This window comes from Oscarella lobularis, chromosome 3 (genome assembly GCF_947507565.1).
Source record: "Oscarella lobularis chromosome 3, ooOscLobu1.1, whole genome shotgun sequence".
Taxonomy (NCBI): Eukaryota; Metazoa; Porifera; class Homoscleromorpha; order Homosclerophorida; family Oscarellidae; genus Oscarella; species Oscarella lobularis.
In genome coordinates, this window is record NC_089177.1 from 3,074,651 (window position 1) to 3,094,323 (window position 19,673).

Here is a 19,673-nt window from a genome sequence, read left to right on the forward strand (position 1 = left end):
GTACTCAATGTGTTTTCTGTTGAAGGTACTCAATATGTTTTCTGTTGAAGGTACTCATTATGTTTTCTGTTGAACGTACTCAATATGTTTTCTCTTGAACGTACTCAATATGTTTTCTGTTGAAGGTACTCAATATTTTTCTGTTGAAGGTACTGTACTCAATATGTTTTCTGTTTTCTGTTGAAGGTACTCAATATGTTTTCTGTTGAAGGTACTCATTATGTTTTCTGTTGAAGGTACTCAATGTGTTTTCTGTTGTAGGTACTCAATGTGTTTTCTGTTGAAGGTACTGAAAGTGTTTTCTGTTGAAGGTACTGAATGTGTTTTCTGTTGAAGGTACTGAATGTGTTTTCTGTTGAAGGTACTGAATGTGTTTTCTGTTGTAGGTACTCAATGTGTTTTCTGTTGAAGGTACTCAATATGTTTTCTGTTGAAGGTACTGTACTCAATATGTTTTCTGTTTTCTGTTGAAGGTACTCAATATGTTTTCTGTTGAAGGTACTCATTATGTTTTCTGTTGAAGGTACTGAATGTGTTTTCTGTTGAAGGTACTGAATGTGTTTTCTGTTGAAGGTACTGAATGTGTTTTCTGTTGAAGGTACTGAATGTGTTTTCTGTTGTAGGTACTCAATGTGTTTTCTGTTGAAGGTACTCAATATGTTTTCTGTTGTAGGTACTCAATATGTTTTCTGTTGAAGGTACTGAATGTGTTTTCTGTTAGAAGGTACTGAATGTGTTTTCTGTTAGAAGGTACTGAATGTGTTTTCTGTTGAAGGTACTGAATGTGTTTTCTGTTGTAGGTACTGAATGTGTTTTCTGTTGAAGGTACTGAATGTGTTTTCTGTTGTAGGTACTGAATGTGTTTTCTGTTGTAGGTACTCAATATGTTTTCTGTTGTAGGTACTCAATATGTTTTCTGTTGAAGGTACTGAATGTGTTTTCTGTTGAAGGTACTGAATGTGTTTTCTGTTGAAGGTACTAAATGTGTTTTCTGTTGTAGGTACTCAATGTGTTTTCTGTTGTAGGTACTCAATGTGTTTTCTGTTGAAGGTACTCAATATGTTTTCTGTTGAAGGAACTGAATGTGTTTTCTGTTAGAAGGTACTGTACTCAATATGTTTTCTGTTTTCTGTTGAAGGTACTCAATATGTTTTCTGTTGAAGGTACTCATTATGTTTTCTGTTGAAGGTACTCATTATGTTTTCTGTTGAAGGTACTCAATATGTTTTCTGTTGAAGGTACTCATTATGTTTTCTGTTAAACGTATTCAATATGTTTTCTGTTGAACGTACTCAATATGTTTTCTGTTTTCTGTTGAAGGTACTCAATATGTTTTCTGTTGAAGGTACTCATTACGTTTTCTGTTGAAGGTACTCATTATGTTTTCTGTTAAACGTATTCAATATGTTTTCTGTTGAACGTACTCAATATGTTTTCTGTTTTCTGTTGTAGGTACAGTGTACTCAATCTGTTTTCTTTTTCTGTTGTAGGTACTCAATGTTTTCTGTTTTCTGTTGTAGGTCTCAATCTGTTTTCTGTTTTCTGTTGAACGTACTCAATATGTTTTCTGTTTTCTGTTGAAGGTACTCAATATGTTTTCTGTTGAAGGTACTCAATATGTTTTCTGTTGAAGGTACTCATTATGTTTTCTGTTAAACGTATTCAATATGTTTTCTGTTGAACGTACTCAATATGTTTTCTGTTTTCTGTTGAAGGTACTCAATATGTTTTCTGTTGAAGGTACTCATTATGTTTTCTGTTGAAGGTACTAAATATGTTTTCTGTTGAAGGTACTCATTATGTTTTCTGTTGAAGGTACTCAATATGTTTTCTGTTGAAGGTACTCATTATGTTTTCTGTTAAACGTATTCAATATGCTTTCTGTTGAACGTACTCAATATGTTTTCTGTTTTCTGTTGTAGGTACTCAATATGTTTTCTGTTTTCTGTTTTAGGTAGAGTGTACTCAATCTGTTTTCTTTTTCTGTTGTAGGTCTCAATCTGTTTTCTGTTTTCTGTTGAACGTACTCAATATGTTTTCTGTTTTCTGTTGTAGGTACTCAATATGTTTTCTGTTTTCTGTTGAAGGTACTCAATATGTTTTCTGTTTTCTGTTGAAGGTACTCATTATGTTTTCTGTTGAAGGTACTAAATATGTTTTCTGTTGAAGGTACTCATTATGTTTTCTGTTAAGCGTATTCAATATGTTTTCTGTTGAACGTACTCAATATGTTTTCTGTTTTCTGTTCTAGGTACTCAATATGTTTTCTGTTTTCTGTTGAAGGTACTCAATATGTTTTCTGTTGAAGGTACTCATTATGTTTTCTGTTGAAGGTACTCATTATGATTTCTGTTGAAGGTACTCAATATGTTTTATGTTGAAGGTACTCATTATGTTTTCTGTTAAACGTATTCAATATGTTTTCTGTTGAACGTACTCAATATGTTTTCTGTTTTCTGTTGAAGGTACTCAATATGTTTTCTGTTGAAGGTACTCATTACGTTTTCTGTTGAAGGTACTCAATGTTTTCTGTTGAAGGTACTCATTATGTTTTCTGTTAAACGTATTCAATATGTTTTCTGTTGAACGTACTCAATATGTTTTCTGTTTTCTGTTGTAGGTACAGTGTACTCAATCTGTTTTCTTTTTCTGTTGTAGGTCTCAATCTGTTTTCTGTTTTCTGTTGAACGTACTCAATATGTTTTCTGTTTTCTGTTGAAGGTACTCAATATGTTTTCTGTTGAAGGTACTCAATGTGTTTTCTGATGTAGGTACTCAATGTGTTTTCTGTTGAAGTTACTGAATGTGTTTTCTGTTGTAGGTACTCAATGTGTTTTCTGTTGTAGGTACTCAATATGTTTTCTGATGTAGGTACTCAATATGTTTTCTGTTGAAGGTACTCATTATGTTTTCTGTTAAACGTATTCAATATGTTTTCTGTTGAACGTACTCAATATGTTTTCTGTTTTCTGTTGAAGGTACTCAATATGTTTTCTGTTGAAGGTACTCATTATGTTTTCTGTTGAAGGTACTAAATATGTTTTCTGTTGAAGGTACTCATTATGTTTTCTGTTAAGCGTATTCAATATGTTTTCTGTTGAACGTACTCAATATGTTTTCTGTTTTCTGTTCTAGGTACTCAATATGTTTTCTGTTTTCTGTTGAAGGTACTCAATATGTTTTCTGTTGAAGGTACTCATTATGATTTCTGTTGAAGGTACTCAATATGTTTTATGCTGAAGGTACTCATTATGTTTTCTGTTAAACGTATTCAATATGTTTTCTGTTGAACGTACTCAATATGTTTTCTGTTTTCTGTTGAAGGTACTCAATATGTTTTCTGTTGAAGGTACTCATTACGTTTTCTGTTGAAGGTACTCAATGTTTTCTGTTGAAGGTACTCATTATGTTTTCTGTTAAACGTATTCAATATGTTTTCTGTTGAACGTACTCAATATGTTTTCTGTTTTCTGTTGTAGGTACAGTGTACTCAATCTGTTTTCTTTTTCTGTTGTAGGTCTCAATCTGTTTTCTGTTTTCTGTTGAACGTACTCAATATGTTTTCTGTTTTCTGTTGAAGGTACTCAATATGTTTTCTGTTGAAGGTACTCAATGTGTTTTCTGATGTAGGTACTCAATGTGTTTTCTGTTGAAGTTACTGAATGTGTTTTCTGTTGTAGGTACTCAATGTGTTTTCTGTTGTAGGTACTCAATATGTTTTCTGATGTAGGTACTCAATATGTTTTCTGTTGAAGGTACTCATTATGTTTTCTGTTAAACGTATTCAATATGTTTTCTGTTCTAGGTACTCAATATGTTTTCTGTTTTCTGTTGAAGGTACTCAATATGTTTTCTGTTGAAGGTACTCATTACGTTTTCTGTTGAAGGTACTCAATGTTTTCTGTTGAAGGTACTCATTATGTTTTCTGTTAAACGTATTCAATATGTTTTCTGTTGAACGTACTCAATATGTTTTCTGTTTTCTGTTGAAGGTACTCAATATGTTTTCTGTTGAAGGTACTCATTACGTTTTCTGTTGAAGGTACTCAATGTTTTCTGTTGAAGGTACTCATTATGTTTTCTGTTAAACGTATTCAATATGTTTTCTGTTGAACGTACTCAATATGTTTTCTGTTTTCTGTTGTAGGTACAGTGTACTCAATCTGTTTTCTTTTTCTGTTGTAGGTCTCAATCTGTTTTCTGTTTTCTGTTGAACGTACTCAATATGTTTTCTGTTTTCTGTTGAAGGTACTCAATATGTTTTCTGTTGAAGGTACTCAATGTGTTTTCTGATGTAGGTACTCAATGTGTTTTCTGTTGAAGTTACTGAATGTGTTTTCTGTTGTAGGTACTCAATGTGTTTTCTGTTGTAGGTACTCAATATGTTTTCTGATGTAGGTACTCAATATGTTTTCTGTTGAAGGTACTCATTATGTTTTCTGTTAAACGTATTCAATATGTTTTCTGTTGAACGTACTCAATATGTTTTCTGTTTTCTGTTGAAGGTACTCAATATGTTTTCTGTTGAAGGTACTCATTATGTTTTCTGTTGAAGGTACTAAATATGTTTTCTGTTGAAGGTACTCATTATGTTTTCTGTTAAGCGTATTCAATATGTTTTCTGTTGAACGTACTCAATATGTTTTCTGTTTTCTGTTCTAGGTACTCAATATGTTTTCTGTTTTCTGTTGAAGGTACTCAATATGTTTTCTGTTGAAGGTACTCATTATGTTTTCTGTTGAAGGTACTCATTATGATTTCTGTTGAAGGTACTCAATATGTTTTATTGTGAAGGTACTCATTATGTTTTCTGTTAAACGTATTCAATATGTTTTCTGTTGAACGTACTCAATATGTTTTCTGTTTTCTGTTGAAGGTACTCAATATGTTTTCTGTTGAAGGTACTCATTACGTTTTCTGTTGAAGGTACTCAATGTTTTCTGTTGAAGGTACTCATTATGTTTTCTGTTAAACGTATTCAATATGTTTTCTGTTGAACGTACTCAATATGTTTTCTGTTTTCTGTTGTAGGTACAGTGTACTCAATCTGTTTTCTTTTTCTGTTGTAGGTCTCAATCTGTTTTCTGTTTTCTGTTGAACGTACTCAATATGTTTTCTGTTTTCTGTTGAAGGTACTCAATATGTTTTCTGTTGAAGGTACTCAATGTGTTTTCTGATGTAGGTACTCAATGTGTTTTCTGTTGAAGTTACTGAATGTGTTTTCTGTTGTAGGTACTCAATGTGTTTTCTGTTGTAGGTACTCAATATGTTTTCTGATGTAGGTACTCAATATGTTTTCTGTTGAAGGTACTCATTATGTTTTCTGTTAAACGTATTCAATATGTTTTCTGTTGAACGTACTCAATATGTTTTCTGTTTTCTGTTGAAGGTACTCAATATGTTTTCTGTTGAAGGTACTCATTACGTTTTCTGTTGAAGGTACTCAATGTTTTCTGTTGAAGGTACTCATTATGTTTTCTGTTAAACGTATTCAATATGTTTTCTGTTGAACGTACTCAATATGTTTTCTGTTTTCTGTTGAAGGTACTCAATATGTTTTCTGTTGAAGGTACTCATTACGTTTTCTGTTGAAGGTACTCAATGTTTTCTGTTGAAGGTACTCATTATGTTTTCTGTTAAACGTATTCAATATGTTTTCTGTTGAACGTACTCAATATGTTTTCTGTTTTCTGTTGTAGGTACAGTGTACTCAATCTGTTTTCTTTTTCTGTTGTAGGTCTCAATCTGTTTTCTGTTTTCTGTTGAACGTACTCAATATGTTTTCTGTTTTCTGTTGAAGGTACTCAATATGTTTTCTGTTGAAGGTACTCATTATGTTTTCTGTTGAACGTACTCAATATGTTTTCTGTTAAACGTATTCAATATGTTTTGTGTTGAACGTACTCAATATGTTTTCTGTTTTCTGTTGTAGGTACTCAATGTGTTTTCTGTTGTAGGTACTCAATATGTTTTCTGTTTTAGGTACTTAATGTGTTTTCTGTTGTAGGTACTGAATGTGTTTTCTGTTGAAGTTACTCAATATGTTTCTGTTGAAGGTACTGAATGTGTTTTCTGTTGAAGGTACTGAATGTGTTTTCTGTTGAAGGTACTGAATGTGTTTTCTGTTGTAGGTACTCAATGTGTTTTCTGTTGAAGGTACTCAATGTGTTTTCTGTTGTAGGTACTCAATGTGTTTTCTGTTGTAGGTACTCAATATGTTTTCTGTTGTAGGTACTCAATGTGTTTTCTGTTGTAGGTACTCAATGTGTTTTCTGTTGTAGGTACTGAGTGTGTTTTCTGTTGAAGGTACTGAATGTGTTTTCTGTTGTAGGTACTCAATGTGTTTTCTGTTGAAGGTACTCAATGTGTTTTCTGTTGAAGGTACTCAATGTGTTTTCTGTTGAAGGTACTGAATGTGTTTTCTGTTGTAGGTACTCAATGTGTTTTCTGTTGTAGGTACTCAATATGTTTTCTGTTTTAGGTACTCAATATGTTTTCTGTTGTAGGTACTCAATGTGTTTTCTGTTGTAGGTACTCAATATGTTTTCTGTTGAAGGTACTGAATGTGTTTTCTGTTGAAGGTACTGAATGTGTTTTCTGTTGAAGGTACTCAATGTGTTTTCTGTTGTAGGTACTCAATATGTTTTCTGTTTTAGGTACTCAATATGTTTTCTGTTGTAGGTACTCAATGTGTTTTCTGTTGTAGGTACTCAATATGTTTTCTGTTTTAGGTACTCAATGTGTTTTCTGTTGAAGGATACATACCCTGCAAGCAGGAAGTGGTACAGTGTCAATTGCACAAAAACATGCATCAGTGATACGTACTCTGCAAGCAGGGAATGGTACACTGCGAATTCCACTATGCGGTAAACTTAACTCAGGGGGGAAACATGCATCAGGGATACACGTATTGCAAGGGCAGGGCACTCTACCAGGAGTCGCTGGAACCTCGCAGCGAGGTCGCTTTCGCGCGGAAGAAGCCATGGAAAAACGGAAAGACAAAGGAAGATGGCGGCGGAGAAAATATGCATAGCGCACTCTAAGGCGATTCGAATTGTGGCGAAACGCGACTTCACGGCGGCGATTGCTCGATTCGGACCGGTAGAAAACCCGCGGGAGACGTCGCGTTTGGAATTCCGGCGCGATCGGCGGCCCGGGAAAGCGGCGGCGGAAAAGGATCCGCGGCGGGGGTCCCGACGATCGCGCGTTCAATCGATTGCGCGGAAAGGCGTTCGAAGCGCAGCGGCGCGATCGAAGCGCGGTCACGGCGGCGTCGGGCGGCGAAATTTGAAGGCGAAAACGCGAGGTCCCGCATTGGAAACACAGGCCCCGTACGAAGCTCCGTAAATTATGGGAAGAGACACTAGCTTACTTACCCGCGCTTCGCGCGGGGCAGAGTGCATTTTTGTTTTAAAATGCACAATTAGGACGTTCGATTAGGATGGCTTACGCTGCACTACTTGGGGGTTGGAACACTTGAAGCCCTCCCCGGTCACAGTGCCGTCAAACTAAGCGCTGTCCTTTATATACAAATACGTACTTCGTGTAGCAGTTCAACTGACAGTTGTAGCCAATGAGTTCCCGTTCAAGGCAGACTGTATTTGATGAAATAGTTCTTTCTGGGTGTAAAGGCAAGGACTTCGTTCACCGTGCAGAAAAGGAGATCCTGCCGAGACAAAGTTTATACACCCTTCAATTAAGTTAGTGTGACTTGCAGAGGGTGCGTCAGTTGCCCACCACTGACCCGCACAGCAAATTAGTTCTCGCTGAGTCTGCATGTGCATTCAAATTGTTCCCGGTGACTGTGTGTAAAAGGACTTTCCGTCGTTTTTTCCCGCTGAGTGCCTAAAGTCACCGGTCGGTTTCATTTTTGTATTTTTCCTGTAACAGTCCCACTAACTGTTATAGCCTACCTTCGCGCAAAATAGTTCTCGCCGAGTCTGTGCATACAAATTGTTCCCGGTGACTGTTAGTTGGATTGTTAACCGACCGGTCACTTTAGGCAGTCAGCGGGATACAGTCAACACAGTCAACGGGAAGTCTTTTTATTCACAGTTATAGCCTACCTTCGCGGCAGACTGCATGCACATATTTGATTAAAAATAGTTCTTGCTGAGTGTATTCCCAAGGCCGACGTCCCAGCCGCTGAACGTGTAGCAAAAGAGAGAGATCTTTCTGAAACACACGGTGTACATGCACGCCTTTATGCAACCTGTTACCGCTAAAAGCGTAGCAAATCTGTTTCCCGCTTACTCTGCAGCCGAATACCTGCATATTCGTTGATAATCGTGCAATTCTTATGATTCCCGCTGATCATGCAGAGTTGCCAACACATACCTAGTTCTTGCTTACTCTGTGCATGCAAATTTTTCCCGGTGACTGCATGTGTTGAAAAGACTTCCCTTTGGCTGTGTTGTTTCCCGCTGACCGCCTAAAGTGTTCGGTGTCATTTGTATACATGCATACACTGGTATACTTCTTCACTAACTGTTGTAGCCTACCTTCGCGGCCTCCGGCAGCTAGGCAGTAGTTGAAAAAAATTCTTTTCTGAAACAGAGTGTGTACATGCACGCCTTTATGCAACCTGTTCCCGCTACTGCCAATTCAATAATAGTTCTGGTACTGCCTTTTCAAAAATAGTTCTCGTTGAATGTTCGTAGATACAGCTAACTGTCAAAATCCCACTGAGTACTAATACAGTCAGTAGCTGCAGATTATCGGCGCAAAATCAATCATGCGGCACGATTACCAAAAGCCTTTGGGCAATATTTTGACAATTTACGCGCCATGATTTCTCGCTATCAATTCAGGAAGATGGCACTGCGGTCAAATATTTCTTTCCCTTTCCTTGAAAATCAGTAGGTTTTGCGAGCGCATAGACGATTGAGGCGTTGGAATTTGCTATCTACTAAATGGTTTGTAGACGTCCCGTATGCGACGCAAAGGGTTCGGAGAGACCCTCGAAGGGGGCCCGCGTCGCGAAGACTTCGACAACGGGAGAGAACGCACCAAAAGACGCGCGAGGAGAGTCCGCGTCACGATTGCGGACGATTACGAAGCCGCGAGCGAGACGACGGGCGATGGCACGGGCGATCGAGACGCCGAAAGGAGCCCCGTCGTCGCCAAAAACCCGACCGCACGCTTAAAAAGACGCGCAAAAAAGGTCCGCGTCACGATTGCGGAGCCGCGCGCGAGACGACGGGCAATGGCACGGGCGATCGAGACGCCGAAAGGGCCCCCGTCGCGCCAAAAACCCCACCACGGTATATAGAATCTTCGTCGAAGCAGGGAGAGAGCGTCGGCAAAGCCGCGCGCCAAGCCGCCTCGGAGCGTATCGCGAAACAAATGGCGGCGGCCATGTTTTGTCCAAGATGGCGTCGCGCATTATAATGAGAGAGAAGATAGAGATGCAACTTTCAAGTGATCAGCAAGGAACAGCACGTTAGGCAACCGTCAGCTTTTGAAAGTTCTGTTGCGCTCATCTCGATTCGACGACAGCTCAGACTTTCAAAAATCTTCACGCTGTTTGGAAATTCGGCTCGATGAACCAGAGTTCCATTGATATAGAGGCAATTCGCTGCTTTCTCATCTGGAACCCAAATGCATTCGTATTGATGTGCTGCTGATTGGACAATCTGTTGCCACAGATTTTTCCCGGCCGGAGTGTCGGCCACAACGATTGCACTCGGTCCAGCCATTGAGAGCAAAGACTTCAGATGTAGACTATCTTTGACGCTGACAGTGTGGGTGGGGTAGTCAGAAAAAGTCGTAGCAAGAAAGTCGACACCTTTCTATATAAGAAAAATCCGTCTTTACATTACCAATTAAAATTCCGATGTAACCTGATTCGTTCGCTCCGACAAACCGACGAAGAATTCTCGACCGGTAAAGAGAACATCACCACCGTCCATCGTCGCGTCGGAGCTCATATCGAAGCACGAGACGCCGAGGCGACGAAGAGCGTCCCGAATGGGCGCCGCCTCGCCGCGTCGGCTCGCGTGGCCAAGATTGCACACGACGGCGCGACGATCGCACACGACCGCCGGATCTTCGACGAAAACGCAATCGGGATAGGCGTCGTCCGGCGGCAGAACGACGACCGTTTCGACGAGCTCGCGCAACACTTTCACGTAACGATCGTGCTGCGTTCGCGCTCGCGAGAGGTCGATCGGACTCGTCGGTTCTTCGCGACGCAGAGCGGCACCCGCTAGAGTGCTCGGTATCTGCCGTACGATCGCTTTGGTGAAATTGCACCAGGGAAGTGACATTAGAACAGAGGACGCGTGCTTATCTATCTATCATGTGATGGATTAAAAATTCAAAAATATTAATTTTTCTCGGTAAACATCATTTTAGATAGGTTATGTTTTATTGCCATTGTCAAAAAATCCGTCCACTCTTTGTCTGCCGGAGAATGTAAAGAACCTCCACTAGACAGTCACTACTTATTTTCTGCGCGTAAACAAATGGAGATAACATACCTGAACGTCGAAATGATTTGCTCCATCACGCCGGCCAACTGACGAGCCTTAGAAAGAAAAAAATTGAATTGATTGCACAATGATATCTGCGTAGCTACTAACATTCTGGGTTGTTGCAGGAACATCAATAGGAGCATAGATTCCAGACACTAGGCAATCAACCCTAACATAATCTACTAGTAGTAACCTTGAAAGCGTACCACACGTATGTACCTCTCGTTCAAACACCGTAAAATGTCTACGAGGCTGTCCAAATCTCCATTCTCTTGTGCAGATTTCTTTATAAGAGATGCCCTTAGCTTCTTTAGCAATGACCTGCATCCCTAGCAGAAAATATTACCATTATGCGCCAGTGCAGAAAAAAATGCATTACTTTGACAAGTCCACTGCAGGGAGCGACGAGTTTCTTCTCCTCTTCTGTCCACTCTGTCACTTGAGCATCATCATCCATGTCCATGTCAAAATCACTCAGAACACCTTGACTTGTTTGAGCCTACGGCGTTGGTAGCAGCAATTCTACGCGCGTGCACACACAAAAAGAACCAACCTCTTCTAGTTCACTTAGAGCATCTTTCACCAATCCAGCAATAGTTTCCAGGTGCCGAAGAACAGCTTGCTTATTGTCTAGACAGGACAATCTTCCTAAGCTACCGAGCAATCAAGATTTATCTACCCCGAGGCAAGTCTTCTAATAAATCGCACGCATCCCAGACTAAGCCAGTAGATGTGAATTTCTCACTGTACAATGCCTCGCTCACAACAAAAATAAACTGCAGCAGTACGCCGTAGTACCCCTTTTCCAGTGAAACAAATAGCAATCTGACACGAGTGACTATTTTCTGAACAGCAACTGTGACAACTTCAAGTAGAGTCCTACCTAAAGGCCCAAGAAGTAGAGGCACTGTACGAAAGGTAATAGAACACGCGCACCTTGATCAGAAGGAAGTCGATGAAAACAAGAAATTATGACCGAAACAGCCGCGTCAATATCTGCAACCAATCTTTTGCATTCCTAAAATTTGACAGCAAATTTTTCTTCCGTAAAGAGGCAAAAAATCGAATCCACTTCGTCTCGAGGCAGAGGCGGTTTGCCGAATGCAAGAGACAATTTTGTCGCTTCTCTTGAAAGAAGGCTAGCTGCAGCTTCTAAGAACGGTGCACAGGTTTGCTAAATAATTTCTTTATAATTTATTACTGAAATCTCTCCAGAATTCGCTCAGCACGAAAGCGTCGTCGCACCTCCTTCGACTGCTGCCTGAAATAGTAGCGCTGCAAGCTCGAAACACATTTCTACATGTACGCACTGGTGATTTCCTTCTCGACCAGTACCAGCTTCTCTACGAAAGACCGGAGATTTTTTTCGGACATGGAGATTGACGCCTAACGTGCGCGAGACGGCACGAGGCAAATCGTAGCTGGAGCAAAAATGGGAAAAGACAAAGCGAAACGAAGCAAACGTCACGCTGGACTTGCAGAACAAATTTTGGACGACGACAAAGTCAAGCCATCTGGACGCGTCAAACGGAATCGGCGAAAAATCGACGAAAAGGACTCCGAAGCGAGTGGAAACGAATTTCTCGACTCTCCCTTCGAATTTTCTACTAGATTGTTGACACGAAATTATCTGCACGCATACTCGACGAAGCTCGAAAGCAGCAGGACGAACTGGAAGAGGAATTCGGGCTCTCAGCGGCGAGAAAAGAGACGAAATTACCGATTTCCGTGCAGTCTGACGACGATGACGAACCCGATGCCGACGACGAGCAGGACACGTTCTATCAGCAGCTGGTGAGGAAAAATATTGTTTTATTAGGGGATTTTGAATCACAGGATTATTTCAGGAACTAGATGATGCTGATGAAAAGGTGTTGGAAACTTTTATGTGCCCTGATGCGACGCAGCGACGCACTCTGTCTGATTTTATCATGGAGAAAATACGAGATAAAGAAACAGAAGTTGCGTCGCAGATGTCCGGTACACACGCATTGCCACCTGCAGATGAAAGTCTTTACAAGATGAATTGTCGCTCTCTAGAGAGATCTGCCAGAGTACCTCAACTGGATGAAAAAATTGTTCACGTCTATAAGAGGTAAATTGAACTAAATCGTTAGATTTCACTGTTAGAAAACTCTCTCGTCTTAGTGTTGGCAATATCCTGGCTCGATATAGGAGTGGCAAGTTGCCGAAGGCCTTTAAGTTTCTCCCTTCGCTGTCCAATTGGGAAGAAGTATTTTTCATTTAATTTTTAGTGTCAATCGCAATCAATGACGCATTCTCCTTTTCAGGTGCTCTATTTGACCAATCCAGATCGTTGGACGGCGGCATCCATGTATCAGGCAACTCGAATCTTTTCGTCGAATTTGAACGAGAAAATGGCCCAGCGCTTCTACAATCTCGTCCTCCTGCCGCGCATTCGCGACGACGTGACCGAGTACAAACGACTCAACGTGCACCTGTACGCCGCCCTGAAAAGATCCCTATTCAAACCGGCAGCATTTTTCAAAGGAATCCTATTACCACTTTGCGAAGTAAGGATAAACATTTTTATTCATCGATTTTCCTCTGGACATATCTCTGTTTCCTTTCCTTAGTCGGGGACGTGCACTTTGCGAGAGGCTGTCATTGTAGGTAGCGTCTTGGCCAGAACTAGCGTACCCGTTCTGCATTCGAGCGCTGCTCTGCTCAAACTGGCCGAGATGGACTACACGGGAGCAAACAGCATATTTATGCGGATACTGCTCGAGAAGAACTACGCTCTACCGTATCGAGTCGTCGACGCCTTAGTCTATCATTTTCTTCGGTACAATACCCCTTCAAGATGCCTCTTAGGTTTTGTGACATTTCTTTAGGTTTCTGCATGATAAGAGAACGCTGCCTGTATTGTGGCATCAGTGCTTTTTACGATTCGTTCACGGGTAAGTGTCATTCTAGGTAATTTCCTGGCTACATGTGATACGTACGTACGTATAGCTACAAAGAGGATATTTCAAACGAGCAGAAAGATGCATTGATTGAGGTCGTTCGAGCACAATGTCACCCAAAGGTATACACAGTCACAAAGACGGGGACAATCTAAGCTTATCTCGATACACTAGATTGGACCGGAAATTCGCCAAGCGTTAGTCAATTCGACACCAAGAGACATTGAAATGGAGACTAGTACTTTGAATTGAATCTTACGTATATAGGAGTAGGATATGACGACGATATTGATTTACGGAGCGCTAGACGTTGATCCTCGGCTAGTAAATACCGTCTTCATGCTGACATTGCTCTCTTCCGAACGAATCAATCTACGGCACCGACAGAGAACCCTGACCTCCTTCCGAATCGATCTCACGCCAAAAGCGAATAGCACGGCGTTGATCACGATGGCAACGTTGAGAAGAATTCCCGTGACGATTTGCGGCAGAGCGTTTTTCCGAACGTCCAACTTCAACAGGAGCACGATAACGAAGGGAGTGACCAGCAGAACGTTGACGCCAATCACAACGAAGGTGATTTTCAAAGCCTGCGCTTCGATTCTATTGAACGTGCCTCCTCCCTCGGACACCTTATCCATGTAGTGTCGGCGAGCTTTCGCCTTGTCCCACACCGCCCAAGCGATGCCGCAAAAACAACCGACTATGATAATCGTGGGAGTAATAACTCCCGTGACGGTCCAGAAGAGCACGAACTGGTACGACGTTAATGGATTGAGATAACACGATAGACCGCCGTCTTCCGCCCGATACTCGATCTCGACCCACGAGCCGATTGCTGTCGGAAGAGTCAGTCCCAGCGGCAAAATCCACGTGAACGCGATAACGATCCACGCCTTCGTTCGATTGAGCCAGCGCGCGAGAGGTCGCGTTAGAACGTCGCATCGATCGACGCTCGTCGCCGCGCTCGCCCACATCGTGACGGCGGTCGCGTAGAGCGCGATGAAGACTAGGGTCGCGCAGGTGCCGTACGAGACGGTCGAGTCGGCGATTGTTTGTACGAGGGACATGACGGTGAAGGAGAATCCGGTTAGGCCTTGGAAGGTCGTGACCGTTGCTAGATTGAATATGAAGATGTTCGTTGTCGTGCGACTTTTGGGACGGAATAGGGCGACGGCGAGGACGAGCGTACAGAGGACGGTCGCCGTTGTCGTGCAAAGACAGGTGAATCCGCGATTGAGAAAGTATTCCCACGACTTTCCGTAAAGAGGAACGAACGCGTTCGAGACGTCCTCCGGCCCCGTGCTGTTGTTGTTCATGGTTCTGGCTCGCGACTGGTGCGTATGACGTGAACGTGCGCAAATGAAATACCACCTGCCTTACTGCTGCTTCCGTCAGATTGGTGTCGAGTTTCTGGGCTGGCCAATGAGAGGCGGGAGGTACTTCTCTTCAATGATACTTGTGCTTTCAACACAAGCGACTCAACGCCATAAAATAACTTACCGCGACGACTATGAATTCGTGCAGTTCAGCTCTGACCGACCTTCTACGTACTTGAGATAGTAGCAATACCACTCCAAGGCATTTCTAGATGAATTATATCTGCAGAAGTCAAAATGAACATAATTCGACGCATTTAGTGCTTCCTACATTGGTCTGCTCTGCACGTGATTATTGATGGCCATGGCTTGCTGGTAGGTCATGTTCTGATACTTCATGTAGTAGGCGCCACTCATCTAGAAAACATTAAAAGCACGTTGGCTCGTTTCACCGAACAGAGAAGAAAAGACCTCTCCAGTTCGATCTGTTCCAGCCTACAGATCCCCATACAATTAATTATACACTCGTGCATCGTCATCTCCTATTTACTTCACAGTGTGTGTAGATAACATTGGGTTGGGACTGCTTTGTATAGAGCATGGCTCTCATTTTAGCCATTTTATCTGGAAGATTGTCAAGCTGCCAGTCGGATAAGTGAGTCGCTTTTTCCTTTGAAGAAAACAATTAAACTCTCAAACACCAGCAACGCCTACCTAAACAACCTTGATTTCTTGCTCATCAAAATCTTGAGGAGACAAGAAAAAGTCTCCGACTAAACAAAACCTTGACTATTGCTGCCTTTTTCATAAATTCTAAGCCTACCAATAATCCAATTGACAAAATTCCCCCGAGAACTGTTCAACTCAAAAAACTTTCTTTCAACGTTCTCATCCTTATATTCAGAGGGATTGAGATAGCTAGAATGCACAAAAATAAGAGAACAGAAGAAGCTGTTTCTCTCATTCTCTCAGACCTCAGATCGGTGAAAGTGAAGTTTCCGGGAAGAGTAACGTTTGCCTGAGTTTGAGCGACTTTTCGCAAGGTCTCGACCAGCTCGACGTAGGCAAACTGGGATCCGTTGATAGGCATGTTACCTCTGAACAGAAAGTTGCTCAGTCCTGAAGCAGGGGGCGTACTGTCGATGCTGCGAAGAAAACCCAGCTTTTTTCCACTGTGATCTCTCCGATCGTCATACTAGCGAGTTCGCTCTGGATGAAAGTCTTCAGTCGACGCTAGAAGGCTGCATGCGAGCATAAGAGCGATGAACGCCACAGCCATAGCAATTTGCGTAAATACGTGCCCGGATACACTAACCAGATAACCGAAAACCGCAATTACCGCATTCTTGTCCTGCCTCTTTCCTGTACTACGTATATGTAGAGTGTGTTTGCCTGGAGACCGTTAGTTTACGGTACGCTGTCATCTGAGACTAATGGCTGCTTACCTTTCTCTCTCTCTTTTCTTTTGCTGTTTGGTTTTCGCGAGTAAGCCCTTGTAGTCTTATACAGTTCACAATAGATGTCGAGTTATGCAGGAGGACAAACAACACAATCGCCGTCCGCAGGTGCTTCTAACACCCCCGAATTAGCGACAACTGGTTCCCCTTTCACTACCGACCTTCCTACTACCGCTACTGAATTCCCCACTACCGAGGCAAACGCTACGAGTCAAGCTCCGAGTCCTATCCCCACAACTGAATTCCCCACTACAGAGATCAACTCTACAACGCAAGCCCCTGCCACTATTGAAGCGGGCGTTACCACTACCGAATTTCCTAGCACAGAGGTGAACGCTACAACGCAAGCTATCACTACAGAGGCAAACGCTACTACTCAAGTCGTCACAGTCTCTATGACAACCGAATCTCCTACCACTGAGGCGAACGCTACAACTCAAGTCGTTACGACCCAGGCCTTTGTCACAACGCAAGCCCCTGTCACCACCGAATTTCCTACCACCGAGGCCGACGTTACAACGCAAGCCCCTACTACTGAATTTCCTACCACCGAGGCCGAAGCTACAACGCAAGCCCCTACTACTGAATTTCCTACCACCGAGGCCGACGCTACTACGCAAGCCCCTACTACTGAATTTCCTACCACCGAGGCCGACGCTACAACGCAAGCCCCTACTACTGCATTTCTTACCACCGAGGCCGAAGCTACAACGCAAGCCCCTACTACTGAATTTCCTACCACCGGGGCCGACGCTACAACGCAAGCCCCCTACTACTGAATTTCTTACCACCGGGGCCGACGCTACAACGCAAGCCCCTACCACCGAATTTCCTACCACCGAGGCCGAAGCTACAACGCAAGCCCCTACTACTGAATTTCCTACCACCGAGGCCGACGCTACTACGCAAGCCCCTACTACTGAATTTCCTACCACCGAGGCCGACGCTACAACGCAAGCCCCTACTACTGCATTTCTTACCACCGAGGCCGAAGCTACAACGCAAGCCCCTACTACTGAATTTCCTACCACCGGGGCCGACGCTACAACGCAAGCCCCTACTACTGAATTTCTTACCACCGGGGCCGACGCTACAACGCAAGCCCCTACCACCGAATTTCCTACCACCGAGGCCGAAGCTACAACGCAAGCCCCTACTACTGAATTTCTTACCACCGGGGCCGACGCTACAACGCAAGCCCCTACCACCAAATTTCCTACCACCGAGGCCGAAGCTACAACGCAAGCCCCTACTACTGAATTTCCTACCACCGGGGCCGAAGCTACAACGCAAGCCCCTACCACCGAATTTTCTACCACCGAGGCCGACGCTACAACGCAAGCCCCTACTACTGAATTTCTTACCACCGAGGCCGACGCTACAACGCAAGCCCCTACTACTGAATTTCTTACCACCGAGGCCGCTACAACGCAAGCCGCTACAACGCAAGCTCCTGCCACTACTGAAGCGGGCGTTACAACTCAAGTCTCTACCACTACTGAAGTCCCCAATACAGAGGCAAACGTTACAACGCAAGTCAGCACTGAGGCGGTTATTACAACTCAAACTCCCACTACAGAAGAGTCGAACGCTACCACGCAGGTCGCCACAACTCAACCCCCTATCACTACTGAATTTCCTAGAACAGACGCCAACGCAACAACGCAAGCTCCTGTCACTACTGAAGCCTTTACTGCTGACGTGAATGCTACAACTCAAGCTCCCAACACCACTCCAGTCCCTACTACAGAGTCCGAGATCAACGCTACAACGCAAGCCGTTACCACTCAAGCTTCCAACATCACTGCAGCTCCTACAGAGATCAACGCCACAACGCAAGTTGTCACCACTACTCAAGCTTCCAACAACACCACTGCAGAGATCAATGCTACAATCTCTGTCACTACTGCGGCTTCTACTGCTGAACTGAACGCCACTACGAAACCAACAACCCAATCTGTTCTCCCTAGTCCAGAGTTCGAGCTGGTCCTAGTAGTCATAGAAAACACCACGGTCGAAGAGGTTAGTAGTGCAATTTCGCCTATCAATCAATAGTCTACCTAAAATCAACTTTGCCTAGTTTAATAAAACTGCATTCAAGATCGTTACAGCTTCTGTTGTAGAGGCTTATTGCAGTGAGCCAAACGCTTGCTCAACAAGGGCATTACGCACGAGGTATGGCACAGTACTTGTTAACAGCCCCGTGTGCAATGACTCGTTATCTAGGCGTGAGACGTTGAGTGTTAGCCCAGAAAACATCAACGTAACTAGAGTTGAACAATCAGGAGACAACGTCGATGTCAGTTTTTTCGTTACAGTTGGAGGAGACGTTCTGACCGCCGAGAGCGTCGTCATGTCCCTGACAACGCCCAACGCTACGGCCATTCTAACGAGAGCAGGATTTACTGTTGTAGACGTTGTCTCCGTCAACGTCACGATACCTACTACAAGAATTCCTACAACGCAAGTCCCTGGCGCTACAACGCAAGTCCCTGACGCTACAACTAAAGCTCCTAAAACCACTGACGTCCCTACTGACGATTCTGGTCTAACCGATGCTCAATTGGTAGGGATCATTGCTGGTTCTGTTGGAGGGGTGCTTTTTCTAGTCATGCTTACCATTGTGATCATTCTCATGTAAGTTTCTATTCGTTCTGCTGAATTTTAAATATTCAAAGTGCTTTCTCGTGTAGCTGCAATCCCAAAAAATACACAAAGGTGAACCCAATCAGCAAGGAGAAAGCCCAAGAGATGGCCATGCTAAAAGAAAAAAATTAAACTACTTCTCTGTTGAAAATGTAGGTATATTATTTAGACTGCCGTCAGTGTTACTCTATTCATTTGATCTTGCAAATAAAATGTCTCTCTGCCAAATTCGCTCGCGCTAAAATCAAAGATACAAACCTATTTTCCAAGTTGACACTTCCATTGAACAGCAGCAACGACGCTGTCTTCCCCATATAAATAAATTGGGGTCCCCTGCTGTGCGAATGCTTCAAAATCCAACGTGGCGCAGTCAAAACACGTTTAGAACAGAAATTCGATCGGCTCATTGCGCGTTGTCGACTTGAAAGAGCGATGCTGAAGACCCTTGTCTCGTTTTCCTCGTAGTCGCGCCACGAAAAGCAGAGTTTCAGACCGCGATCGTCTTCGATTTGCGGAATGGCGCTGACGGGACGAGCAGGGATCCATTTTCTTCGTAGCGTGCGCTCTGCGCGCGAATTCACCGCGTGTACTGTACAGCAGACTCTGTACGGCTGTGTACAGCCAGATTCAGTGCCGATTCAATTAGAGAAACGAATCTTCTCCAGTCGATCATGATCGCAAGCAAAACCACGAGGAGCCGCCATTTTTAGCGCCCCGGTCACGTTCGGAGCTCGTGGAAAATTGGCGCGAATTTTTCCTCAACCAACCAGCTGCCTAGGCAAAGTAAATTAGTCTCGCCTTTGAATCGGATATTACATCATGCTCGGTATAAAACCGCTGCACGCAGCG

At 43.0% G+C, this 19,673-nt stretch overlaps 6 protein-coding genes across 12 annotated transcripts; 2 read left to right on the forward strand and 4 right to left on the reverse strand.

Annotated features, from left to right (window-relative positions):
- Positions 1-7,913: 7,913 nt before the first annotated feature.
- Positions 7,914-10,306, reverse strand: LOC136185518 (N(G),N(G)-dimethylarginine dimethylaminohydrolase 1-like). Of its 6 annotated transcripts, none has more exons than XR_010669562.1 (4): positions 9,843-10,306; positions 8,750-9,791; positions 8,067-8,691; positions 7,914-7,996 (listed from the first exon to the last, which is right to left on the reverse strand). XR_010669562.1 is itself a non-coding variant. In XM_065972679.1 (2 exons), exons 1-2 carry the CDS (start codon positions 10,266-10,268, stop codon positions 9,417-9,419), a joined length of 801 nt encoding a protein of 266 aa, XP_065828751.1. In that variant the 5' UTR covers positions 10,269-10,306; the 3' UTR covers positions 8,041-9,416. The 6 variants fall into 6 exon arrangements, 1 of the variants encoding a protein (XP_065828751.1); XR_010669560.1 differs by having other exon boundaries at positions 8,067-8,431; positions 8,502-9,791; XR_010669561.1 differs by having other exon boundaries at positions 8,067-8,431; positions 8,477-9,791.
- On the reverse strand, positions 10,287-11,930 carry LOC136185517 (cyclin-D1-binding protein 1 homolog). Of its 2 annotated transcripts, none has more exons than XM_065972678.1 (12): positions 11,786-11,930; positions 11,677-11,736; positions 11,548-11,627; positions 11,412-11,493; positions 11,274-11,358; positions 11,155-11,219; positions 11,029-11,105; positions 10,855-10,974; positions 10,682-10,804; positions 10,584-10,630; positions 10,482-10,528; positions 10,287-10,430 (listed from the first exon to the last, which is right to left on the reverse strand). In XM_065972678.1, exons 1-11 carry the CDS (start codon positions 11,847-11,849, stop codon positions 10,507-10,509), a joined length of 825 nt encoding a protein of 274 aa, XP_065828750.1. In that variant the 5' UTR covers positions 11,850-11,930; the 3' UTR covers positions 10,287-10,430; positions 10,482-10,506. The 2 variants fall into 2 exon arrangements, with proteins under 2 accessions (XP_065828750.1, XP_065828749.1); XM_065972677.1 differs by having other exon boundaries at positions 10,584-10,644; positions 10,695-10,804; positions 11,786-11,926.
- On the forward strand, positions 11,878-13,754 carry LOC136185516 (bystin-like). Its single transcript, XM_065972676.1, has 10 exons — positions 11,878-12,039; positions 12,087-12,269; positions 12,323-12,455; positions 12,516-12,570; positions 12,624-12,708; positions 12,767-13,009; positions 13,073-13,281; positions 13,331-13,396; positions 13,452-13,524; positions 13,577-13,754. Exons 1-10 carry the CDS (start codon positions 11,908-11,910, stop codon positions 13,652-13,654), a joined length of 1,257 nt encoding a protein of 418 aa, XP_065828748.1. The 5' UTR covers positions 11,878-11,907; the 3' UTR covers positions 13,655-13,754.
- LOC136184505 (rhodopsin-like) lies at positions 13,696-14,721 on the reverse strand. Its single transcript, XM_065971410.1, has one exon. It carries the CDS (start codon positions 14,719-14,721, stop codon positions 13,696-13,698), a length of 1,026 nt encoding a protein of 341 aa, XP_065827482.1.
- Positions 14,722-14,828: 107 nt separating this feature from the next.
- Positions 14,829-16,039, reverse strand: LOC136185520 (uncharacterized). Its single transcript, XM_065972680.1, has 8 exons — positions 15,918-16,039; positions 15,696-15,866; positions 15,545-15,639; positions 15,445-15,494; positions 15,272-15,391; positions 15,193-15,216; positions 15,053-15,138; positions 14,829-15,004 (listed from the first exon to the last, which is right to left on the reverse strand). Exons 1-8 carry the CDS (start codon positions 15,998-16,000, stop codon positions 14,914-14,916), a joined length of 720 nt encoding a protein of 239 aa, XP_065828752.1. The 5' UTR covers positions 16,001-16,039; the 3' UTR covers positions 14,829-14,913.
- A 538-nt stretch (positions 16,040-16,577) lies between these two features.
- LOC136184508 (mucin-22-like) lies at positions 16,578-19,046 on the forward strand (the record flags this gene model as incomplete). Its single annotated transcript, XM_065971417.1, has 4 exons — positions 16,578-18,200; positions 18,259-18,353; positions 18,405-18,815; positions 18,872-19,046. Coding segments are annotated over 4 exons (2,214 nt in total), but the record flags the coding sequence as incomplete, so codon positions are not given.
- Positions 19,047-19,673: the final 627 nt, after the last annotated feature.